Source organism: Schistocerca nitens, chromosome 6 (assembly GCF_023898315.1).
Source record: "Schistocerca nitens isolate TAMUIC-IGC-003100 chromosome 6, iqSchNite1.1, whole genome shotgun sequence".
NCBI classification, from domain to species: domain Eukaryota; kingdom Metazoa; phylum Arthropoda; class Insecta; order Orthoptera; family Acrididae; genus Schistocerca; species Schistocerca nitens.
The window spans coordinates 650,505,126-650,517,370 of record NC_064619.1 but is presented as its reverse complement, the minus strand read 5'-3'; the positions used below and the strand labels follow the sequence as shown (position 1 = coordinate 650,517,370).

Sequence of the window (12,245 nt, the reverse complement as noted above, 5' to 3'; positions counted from 1 at the left end):
GGGTGAAAAGGAGTACAGGTATGGAGACAACCTCACGAATCCATGAACCCTGCATGTCAGCAGGGGACTGTTCAAGCTGGTGAAGGCTCTGTAATGGTCTGGTGCGTATGCAGTTGGAGTGATATGGGACCCCTGAGACGTCTAGTACGACTCTGACAGGTGATATGTTAGTAAGCATCCTGTCTGATCACCTGCATCCATTCATGCGCTTTGTGCATTCAGACGGACTTCAGCAATTCCAGCACGACAATGCGATCCCACACACGTCCAGAATTGCTCCAGGAACACTCTTCTGCCTTTAAACACTTCCGCGGGCCACAAAACTCCCCAGACATGAACATTATTGAGCATATCTGTGACTCCTTCCAACGTGCTGTTCAGAAGAGATCTCCATCCCCTCGTACACTTATGGATTAATGGACAGCCCTGCGGGATTCACGATGTCAGTTCTGTCCAGCACTACTTCAGACATTAGTCGAGTCCAAGCCACGTCACGCTGCGGCACTTCTGCGTGCTCGAGGGGCCCTACACGATATTAGGTTGGTCGGTTGGTTTGGGGGATTAAAGGGACCAGACTGCGACGGTCAGCGGTCACGATATTAGGCACGTGTACCAATTTCTTTAGCTTTTCAGTGTATACTGCACCGAAAATGTCTACACAATAGCGCAAATACCGACGGTATGCGCTAAGTGTCTTCTCCATTACTGAGCACTTACAGAACCTAGTCTATAGCAGTTGCAAGTAATATGCCAAACTCCTGGGGTTACTGAAAATACTCAGTAAAATATCTCCGGACGGCCTCCAAAATTCGGTCGGTAGTGGAGTTGGCGTTGACCTAGTTTGTGAGTACGATATAATAGACTTGAAATTTTATGCACTACTGCCATGAACACTCGGGGTAGTGTGAGAGGGGGTAGGATATTCTGCCTTTGGCAGGAGGGCTCTTTGCATTTCCGGTTGCTTTGTTGTGGTGATGCGACTTTCAAATGAGCAAGAGTCCAACGATATAATAGCTGAAGCTAATAATTCACGTACGACTCATTAGTTAGAAGAGCTTCGAATCATGTTAGTGGTCATATACCGTGGTGAAAAGTCTTGTCGTGAGTGAGCAACCTATAAAGCTACCACTTAACACTTAAGGTCATCAACTTTGAAGCGGATATTATCTGGCCGCGCGGAACCGCCATAAGAGCCGCAAGAATCGCTCTGTCGTATTGTCTGCAGGTTTTACGATGGGAGTGCGTGTAAGAGGCCACGCCATTCCAACGGTAGCCAGTACAAAGTACTGCTAATACTGTCGAGAGGTCAACACTCTTGTGCAAAATTGAGAAGAACTATTTAAAGGTAAGTTCTTACTGCAGTCAGCGAAGAAACAATAAGTTAGAATAGACAGTAACAATAATTGAGCAACCAAGTAAGGTTGTAAGTGTTTTTCTGAAATTTGTGGCTAGTGAAACAATTTTGTAACCTCTGTTGTAAAAGAATATAGGACAACAGATGTTTGATAAATGTGAAGAAGATTGCGTTGTCAGAACAGGCATTCGTGACAAGAAATATTTTGACCAAGAAACATTTGAATACAGATAGTCATGACAAGAAAAACTTTTACCACAAGACATTTGAATATGAATGTGAGAAAGTCCTTAATAAAATTATTTATATGGAGTATACCGCTCTATAGATGTGAAAGTTAGGCTCTGGGTGGACTGGAAAAGAATCGACTTCAAGCTGCTGAAACCTGGGTTTGGCGGAAAATGAGAAAAATGAGATGGACGGAAAGAAAAACCAACGTGGAAATGTTAATAGATGGCAACTAAGAAAAACGATTACTACAGGAAATAGAAAAGAGAAAAATAAAATTTATTGGGCATGTCATTAGATACAACAGTATCACCAGTAACGTACTTGATGGGAAAGTCATTGGAAGCGAAGAAAAAGGACCACCTAAGAAGAAGTCTTTAGGGGACATCTAGAGCAGCATAGGATGTGATCAATTACATAGAGGTGAAACGAACAGCCAATCACGGAAGACAGGGGTTGCCTCGACAAGGCATTAACCTTCCGAATCGTATATTTGTGATGTATGATAGTTACTTGTGTTCATTTATGAAAATTAGATTAATAACGACAACACTAAACTCTTGTTTGGATATACATCATTATATGAATAAATGTTTCCAATAGTATAATTTCACTGCATAATCATTCTTGGAATCTATGGAGGCAGTGAAGAAAAATCCACATACTCTGTTTATGGAACAAAGACTGCAAGGATCCTCAAGGCGAAAGTAAATCGAAACCGTAACAAAAATAGTTATTGTTGTAACCGCAACACCAATCATGACTGGTGCAGAATCATCAGAATCCGTATCAGTCGACGTCGAAATTAGTTGCAAAAGCAACAAGACCATAAAAATAAAATACTTTCTATATCGAAAACTGAGCCTCAGCAACCCGAGTTAAAAATAATTACTGTGTCATTTATGATTAAATTTAGTTCAGTTAATTTTTTAATATTCTATTCGGTGTTAGTAGTAAAATTCTCTGGTTAAAGTGAACGTGCGTACCTTCAAGTCGGCAACCTTCCCTTTGAGACAACAGCCTGTGTGAATGATCTGTTTAGCATTGTTAGATCGTGCGACAGTATATAAATGAGAGGTTTGAATTTTTTGTGAGTCATCCAATAACAATTATAATAAACTGTGTAATCTTCCATCAAATCCAGACACAGATTAGAGAAATCTTTATGACTGCATCTTTTGATGAAGATGTGCAACCGAACATGTTTCACATACTCTTTTCTCTTCTCCGTCTGTTATTCATAATGCCACATCCAAGCAAAACTAATAAAAATAATATAACTATTCACACTTAACAAAATACATTGTTGGTGATTAAAATTGTAAAACAGTTAAGGCAAACATGAAAATGGCTTGAAAGGTGTAACATGCTTGGATGTGCAAGTGATAATTTCAGTGAGTCCTCTCCAACTGGGTAGAGCTAATGCTATCTAAACACATCAAAATAAGTTTTGCATGACTCGTTTCCGAGAGATCCGGAACCCGTACAGGAAATTGGAATATAGATCAACATAAACATCAATTACGCCCTTTTTATTGCTCAGGAAATCCACACATTGCATACTGTACAATCATACAGCGAGACCTTCAGACGTGGTAGTCCAGATTGCTATACACACCGGTACCTCTAATACCCAGCAGCACGTACTCTTTCATTCATGCATGCCTGTATTCGTCGTGGCGTACTAACCACAAGCTCATCAAGGCACTGTTGCTCCAGATTGTCCCACTCCTCAACGGCGATCCGACGTAGATCCCTCAGAGTTGTTGGTGGGTCACCTCGTCCATAAACAGCCCTTTTCAATCCATTCCCATCATGTTCGATAGGGTTCATGTCTGGAGAACATGCTGTCCACTCTAGTCGAGCGATGTTATCCTGAAGAAAGTCAATTCACGAGATGTGTACGATGGAGGGGCGAATTGTCGTCCATGAAGACGAATGCCTTGCCAATATGCTGCCGATATGGTAGCACTATCGGTCGGAGGATGGCATTCACGTATCGTACAGCCGTTACGGCGCCTTCCATGACCACCAACGGCGTATGTCGGCCCCACATAAAGCCACCTCTAAACAGCAGGGAACCTCCATCTTGCTGCACTCACAGGACAGTGTGTCTAAAGGCGTTCAGCCTCACCGGGTTGCCTCCAAACAAGTCTACGTCGATTGTCCATGCGATACTCGTCAGTGAAGAGAACGTGATGCCAATGGTTCAAAAGGCTCTGAGCACTATGGGACTTAACTACTGTGGTCATCAGTCCCCTAGAACTTAGAACTACTTAAACCTAACTAACCTAAGGACATCACACACATCCATGCCCGAGGCAGGATTCGAACCTGCGACCGTAGCAGTCGCGCGGTTCCGGACTGCGCGCCTAGAACCGCTAGACCACCGCGGCCGGCCGTGATGCCAATACTGAGCGGTCCATTCGGCATGTTGTTGGGCCCATCTGTACCGTGCTGCATGGTATCGTGATTGCAAAGATGGATCTCGCCTTAGACGTCGGGAGTGAAGTTGCGCACCATGCAGCCTATTGCTCACAGATTGAGTTGTACTACGACGTCCTGTGGCTGCACGAGAAGCATTATTCAACATGGGGGCGTTACCGTCAGGTTCCCTCCGAGCCATAATCCGTAGTTAGCGGTCATCCACTGCAGTAGTAGCTCTTAAGCGGCCTGAGCGAGGCATGTCATCGACAGTTTCTGTCTCTCTGTATCTCCATGTACGAACAACATCGCTTTGGTTCACTCCGAGACGCCTGGACACTTCCCTTGTTGAGAGCCCTTCCTGGCACAAAGTTATTTTGCGGACGCGATCGAACCGCGGTATTGACCGTCTAAGCATGGTTGAACTAAAGAAAACACGAGCCGTATACCTCCTTCCTGGTGGAATGACTGGAACTGATAGGCTGTCGGACCCGCTCCGTCTAATAGGCGCTGCTCACGCATGGTTGTTTACATCTTTTGGCCGTTTAGTGACAGCTCTGAACAGTCAAAGGAACTGTGTCTGAGATACAATATTCACAGTCAACGTCTGTCTTCAGGAGTTTTGGGAACCGGGCTGATGGAAAACTTCTTTTGTTTGTTTGTACATTCTGTGTACATAGAAAAATTACGCAATGAATTTTTCCGTCAGAAATCGCATTTCAGTGTTGATTGTTTGTGAAAATTCCATCTTACTTCTTGTACAAGGAAAAATGTGACCAGCATGTATGAGAGTTCGACTACGGCAACTGTGTGACCTACTGATATTCTGTTTTATCATTCTACGATACAGCCGTTTTCTCAGTTCTCATTCGAATATGTATTCGATGGATTCTGGAGGGTCAGTCTCTACGTCACGTGGGAATTCAACCGCCACACGTGAATAGCGCCTGAGAGGACAGACATTTTGTTTGATCAGGCATACAGTGTCGTACAGCCTCGTCACGTACCTTGAATGAGGATGTGGGCTTGCCTGCAACAAGGCAGACAGTACGACGGCGTCTGGAACACCGCGGCCTTTGAGTATGGTGATCGTTTCTGAGGCTTCCATTGACGCGGGAGCAGGAAGATGCACGCCAACAATGGTGTAATCAGTGACAATACTGGGCACAGCAGTCCAAACACGTCGTCTTTGCAGACGAGTGTCATTTCTGCACAAAATATCACGAGTGGTGTGTCTGTGTATGTAGGATTCTACGGGAATGGAATTAACAGATTGGTTGCTTTATCGTCATGCTGGCCCATCGCGTCACATCGCAGCAGACGCACCATGGGATACAAAACACGATCTCCTCTGTTTCGCACAGGCAGCAATTTGGACATAAGCCATTACTCTCCTGTTGTGCGAACGCCGGTGATTGTGCCCTATCAACGACGTTCTGTTCCATCAAGACTATGATGGTGCTGCCCCGACCTACCCCGATACAGAGCATGGTGGACAGTTGCCTTGGCTAGCACGTTCACCAGATCGCTCAGACATTGAAAACATCTGCTGATCGGTTGCCGAGAGACTGGCATTACACTACGCACCAGTCTCTACCCTTAATGGATTTCGGCGCATTTTTGAAACAACATTAAGTATGAACAACATCCGTATATGTCAGCAAAGCTCAGTTTGATTCAGAGCCCACCTGAGTTACTGTCGTTCCTGCTGCCAGTGATTGAAGGTTATTGTACTAAATTTCGCACCCAAATTACCTACAAATTTTATCGTGTAATATCCTTCCAATACTCTACATGTACAGTAAGTAAAATTTTGTAGTTTACTTTATTTCGAGGTATTGTAATATTATTGGCTAGCACTATATTCCAGACTATTGTGCCATAGTCAAACGAATTAAAAACAACAGCTAGTGACGCGGAGCATTCACATTCAGCACGTTATAAACCACGCCAATATACCATTTTCCTTAGAAAAAAGAAGAGAAAAAACTCTTATTGGTTGCCTTCGTAATCGAGAACATAGTAGCAAAGTAGCAGCACTCACCGAAGATGACCATCTTCTTCGAGCCGGACGTCTCGTTGTCGAACGTGGAGACGACGCACTTGTACTCCCCCGAGAGGTCGGGCGTGGGGTTGAGGATCTGGAGGGCGCGGTGCTTCTTCTCCTTCTCGCTGGACGCCTCGTAGGTGAGGTTAAGGCGGTCCTTGAGCACGCCGAATCCCTGCGGCTTCTCGTCCTTGATCCACTGGTAGACGGGCAGAGGCTCGTTGTTGAAGTACCACTTGACGACCAGCCCGTCCCAGTGCTTGGGGTCGGCCACGGAGTAGTCGCAGTCCAGTATCAGGCTGCTCTGGCTGCCGTTACGTACTGCCTCCGGCACATTCAGCTTCTCGATTTGCAGGCCCCAGCAACAACCTGCTGAAGGAGAGCACACTGTTCAGCTCTGTAGACGAGAAATACATTGAAGCGCCAAAGAAACTGGTATAGTCACGCGTACTCAAATACAGAGATATATAAACAGGTATAATACGGTGCTACTGTCGGCACGCCTATGTAAGACAACAAGTGTTTGGTGCAGTTGTTAGGTCAGTTACTCCTGCTACAACGTCAGGTTACCCAAATTTACCTCTCCGAGGTAGCGATGAAGTGGGTATTTTGGTTCAAGTGGCTCTGAGCACTATGGGACTCAACTGCTGAGGTCATTAGTCCCCTAGAACTTAGAACTAGTTAAACCTAACTAACCTAAGGACATCACAAACATCCATGCCTGAGGCAGGATTCGAACCTGCGACCGTAGCGGTCTTGCGGTTCCAGACTGCAGCGCCTTTAACCGCACGGCCACTTCGGCCGGCGTGGGTATTTTCCTATGCGACCATTTCACGAGTGAACTGTGAATATCAGGAACTCGATAAAACATCAAATCTTCGACATCGCTGTGGCCGGAAAAAGATCCTGCACGAACGGGACCAATGACGACTAAACAGAAACGTTCAACGTAATAGAAGTGCAACCCTTTCGCAAATTATAGCAATTTCAATGTTAGACCATTAAAAAGTGTCAGTCCCCGAATCATTCAATGGATCACCATAGATATGAGCTTTCGGAGCCGAAGGCCCACTCGTGTACCCCTGATGACTGCGCAACACAAATCTTTACGCCTTGCTTGGGCCAGTCAACACCGGCTTTGGACTGTTGATGACTGGAGACATGTTGCCTGGTCGGACGAGACTCGTTTCAAATTATCCCGAGTGGATGGACATGTACGGGTGTAGAGAGAACATCGTCAATCCATGGACTCTGCATTCCAGCAGGGGACGGTTCAAGCTGCTGGAGGCTCTGTAATGGTGTGGGGTGTGTGGGATGTGTGCTGTTGGAGTGATATGGGACCCCTGATACGTATAGATACGACTCTGACAGATGACACGTACGTAAACATCCCGTCTGATCATTGGCATCCAGTCATGTCCATTGTGCATTCTGACGGACTTCGGCAATTACAGCAGGACAGTGCAACATCACATACGTCCAGAATTCCTACAGAGAGGCTCCAGGAACAGTCTTCCGAGATTAAACACTTCCGCTGGTCACCAAATATCGGGGATGCCTTGCAACATGTTGTTCAGAACACATCTCCACTCCGCGGTACTCTTACTGATTTATGGACGGCCCTGAAGGATTCATGGCGTCAGTTCCGTCCAGCACTATTTCAGACATTAGTCGAGTCCGTGCCACGTCGTGTTGAGGCACTTCTGCGTGCTCGCTGGGGCCCTACACGATATTAGGCAGGTGTACCGTTTTCTTTGTCTCCTCAGTGTATGTCGTGAGATGTTTCACGGATCTGATACAGGGTGATAAAAATAAAGCTGGCCTGAAAAATATTTCACGCATCTTAAGACAGGGAACATAACTTACATTATTTACCCTGAATGTACACAATGTAAGATAGGCTGAATCAAAAGTTTTTTGGGGTCAGTTTTATTTTCTAACAATGTACGGCTTAGAGGAAAAGAACCTGATAATGTGACTGGAGCAAGGTACGAACATCGAAACGAGCATAATTTCCTAAATAACCTTAAATCTTAAATGTACCATTGTGGAACTACCGGTATAAAGGGGGTCGATTGTGCTCCAGTCATGAAACTAAGCTATTTTTAAAAGATAATTACTACTATCACAATTATGTATGACTGTAGTAAGTTATTAATAACAATTTCTTCACAATTACTAGCATTAACGCACTGCAAAATGCGGAGCAGTTTTTCAGCTTTCGAAACGAATTTGCGAAGGACAACTGCCAGAAATAGTTAACGTACTAGACACATATTTCGAACTTTGTACCATGTGTCTTCGACAGTAAAAGTGACATATACGTAACAAACGCCAAATATCTCGTGAAAATATCTTCTCTAAATTGTACATATTCCTGCAATGAACCAGAAATTACTTCAGTGCCCACTTGTGAGATAAAGAAGCTAATAGATAGCACAGCACAAAAGTAAGTACATAACAACAGCTGCATTGCTACATACAGCACTATTGCTATTATTATAAGTGGGAATGATCAGAGACAAAGCACTGACGTTCTCAAATGTTCCAGATTCTGCCCAATCAGAAATAAGGTGAACATGCAGCGGAAACGTGTTTTGTCACAAGTGCCTATCTTCACCATGGATCGTTAGCTATCTTTTATGGGAAATGGTTGTGTACGTTATCATTCATTCTGTCACTCACACACACACACACACACACACACACACACACACACACACACACACACACAAGCTCACAGCCGGCCGTTGTGGCCGATCGATTCTAGGCGCTTCAGTCTGGAACCGCGCTGCTGCTACGGTCGCAGTTTCGAATCCTGCCTCGGGCATGGATGTGTGTGCTGTCGTTAGTTAGGTTTAAGTAGGTCTACGTCTAGGGGACTGATGACCTCAGATGTTAAGTCCCATAGTGCTCAGAGCCATTTGAACCATTTGAACACACACACACACACACACACACACACACACACACACAGACAAACAAACAAACAAACAAGTGAACCCTCACGCACGTAACACGCTAGCTGAAAAGAGCACAATGAAAAGAAACGTTGCATTCAAGATCAATAAACGGGAAAGTTTATTTATTTACTATGAAAGCAATGATAAGAAAAACAAGAAACTGAGTGAACTTGGAACCTGATCTATGATGTGCACTGACCGAAAATTACTATGAAAGCACGGAAAATAAAAACAAGGAATTGAATGAACTTGGAACATGATCTATGAAGTGCATTGGGTTAGAAAATATCAAGTACAAAAATATGTTACTAGAAATAAGCAGTACCAATTGCCCCGTTAACATATTAGTTTGTGGTTTAATAAAATACCAAAAAAAGATAAGTATCATTCATCTTTCATGATTTTAAAGACGAAAGTGCTCAAACTTTTTTTTTTCATTCTTAAGTTTACGCTATTGTTGCCAATGATCGGTGAAGGGTGGAGGAGCGGTTCCACAAGCTGATCTAAGGGTTGAATGTCTTTGTAGAAAACGTTTCACTCTATGTCAAGCAGTCGTAAGTAAGAACACCCGCAGAGAATTTGCACATGCTGTATATAATCGAAATCCATTTCGCTGACAACAGAGCAGATGCTGAGGGTAAGAATTTAGAATTACCGCTAGAGATAGAAGTTCCTGCAGTTTTATTGCTTTCCAGATTTTTGTAGTCTTGACGTGTGTCAGAACTGGGGTTAGAGCGCTACAAGTTCCTTTTTGTTTCTCCCTGTAAACAAATGCTCAGTCAACTACTAGTCTGTCTTCGTATTCAGCGGCAACGCCCCTTAAAAAAATACCCAGCGCTGTGAATCACTGGTTGGCGATATCCGTCTCGACTAAGCCAGAAGAACATCGTGGCCAGCTATTTCGTTCATAAATGCCGCTCGATGGATGATGTACGGCTCACTCTGAGCTATAACACGTAATAGGCTGCCCTCCATCATCAGTGAGGTCATATCGCCCATCTAAGGTTTCTGGAAAGTGATCGTCTAAGACAATATTAATGAGGTAAACCCTTATAAATGACTTTCTGCCTCCATTGCTGGGCGATATGATTTATCTGAACAAAGGATGGAGGGAATTATCTGCAGGCCGTGGAGATGAGAACTTAGTGTAATGGCAGCTCTACCCGGGCGGATATATCGTGGCTATTACTCTCAAGGAGAAAGGCCCACTGCCGCTCCGCTGCAACAGAACCCTGGGAGGGGGCGCAAAGACACTACTGCCGCGGTCACAGATAATTACCTAATAGCTGCCGCTGCCCACCTAATCCAACGTGTCTACATCAAAAAGTTTGGAATATGACGAGTGTAGGAACTCACGACTGGCGTACGCTCCCATAACAAAAACGCATTTCCCCAGGATATATACCAAAAATAATAATTTATATGGCTATATGCTGGTCATTGATAGACTGTTTTTCTGTAAAGATGTATAATTACTAATATTCAGTAATTATTCTGTTGTGCACGAGGAGTTTCTACGAAGAAAAATCTTTAATCTACATCGGGAAGCACTTCTTCTATTAGTCAGGCATTATATTTCAGTGTGTATACCGTCAAAGAGTTTAAAGGCCGCATATTTCTCCCCTTTCTATGCCATAGTTTGCTTCATTTAAAGAGGATGTAGATAATTTTTACTTCTAGTGTTGCGCTTCCGAATGTTTCTTTTATTCTCAAATTCAGATGTATTGCTGACAGCAGAGTTCTTAAATGAATAACTGTACTGTGTGGCTCTGGTTAATATTTCAGCTGTATGGAGAGATGCCCACAAGATATACGTTTGTGAACCCCACACATAAAACTAGCTAATTCTTTTGTGTGATCAATACGTATTGTCTACGTGAGGAGTGACACCGTAATGTTATTTCGTATGACATCACTGAATGAAATTACGCAAAATATGATAACTTACTAACATCTGTATCTCCAAATTCGACAGTTACTCTTACCATAAAAGCAAGTAAACCTAAACTTTTCAGCACATCCAGTATAATATTTTTCCAGTTTAAGTTTTCATCAATATGCATTTGGAAGAAATTACAACTTTATTCCCTTTTTATTATTTATCGTTGGCATTCTAGTTTAATTGGAGGTGGAATTTTTTTACAGTACAAAGCTGGATAGTCTGCATTTTTTTCAAAATTTAAGGCTATTCCATTTGTGTCAAACCAGATAGTAACTTTCACAAATAATCATACAATGTAAACTTTCACGGCCGGTATTGACTTCACTTAAAACTTCCGGGCTGATAGGCCGTGGTCGAAGTATAAAACTGTCTCCTAACGTTTCGTCTCCGACTGCGGGAGACATCATCGGAGGTAAAACGGCGAACTGCGAAGAGGACTCGAGGAGGCGTTGATTATATAGGCAGTACAGAGGGCGCCACTGTCGATCACGTGGCGTCGGCTATAAGATTGTCTCTGGTAATGCCAACATTCTCGATTGAAAGTAATCGATCGTCACGCTTGCGGTGCAACGCTGACATCCAAATTTTATCCAGTTTAACACCTTCGTCTTTCCTGTTAAAATTATTACGATGTTTATCAATCTCGATAGCCTCTCTATACAAGCGTGCATAATAATGCGAGGTTTTTGATATGACGCTCGTCTCGCTGAATTTTGTTTCATGATCACCTTCCTGGTAAACATGTTACGCTACGGCCGATTTATCCGTGTGACCTAGGCGGCAATTCCTCTTTATGGCTTACCCAAAGTTCATAAACCTGGGATTCCGTTGAGGCCAATTGTCAGTGCTATAGGCGGACCAACACACGAGTTAGCTAGACACCTTGCCTCAATGCTGCAGCCTTATATTGGTAGGACGGACAGTCGTATTAAAAATTCTGCTCACTTCATTGACAAGTTAAAGGAAACGAGCGTGGGCCCGGATGATATCCTCGTCAGTTTTGACGTTGTGTCGTTATTTACCATGATTCCGGTAAACGAAGCTATCTTATGCATAGCGGATATTTTTCCCACCGATATTGTGGCATTATTCCGACACTGCCTCACCACAACCTACTTTCAATACAATAGTGACTTTTATGAACAGATTGACGGGGTGGCTATGGGCAGTCCTCTCAGTCCTGCTGTGGCTAACTTATTTATGGAGACTTTTGAACAACGGGCGTTGCAGACGGCCAGTAAGAGACCAGCCAGATGGTATCGCTATGTCGATGATACGTTCGTAGTA

At 43.7% G+C, this 12,245-nt stretch overlaps 1 protein-coding gene across 4 annotated transcripts in view; it reads right to left on the bottom strand.

Moving 5' to 3' along the window:
* Window positions 1–12,245, bottom strand: part of LOC126262332 (hemicentin-1-like) — a 1,226,997-nt gene that overhangs the window by 731,160 nt on the left and 483,592 nt on the right. For 3 of the 4 annotated variants that reach the window (XM_049958886.1, XM_049958889.1, XM_049958888.1), the window contains exon 2: window positions 6,051–6,425. In XM_049958886.1, coding sequence (XP_049814843.1) covers window positions 6,051–6,425 — 375 coding nt within the window. The remainder of the gene's footprint in view (window positions 1–6,050; window positions 6,426–12,245) is intronic. The other variant, XM_049958887.1, reaches the window with a different exon arrangement.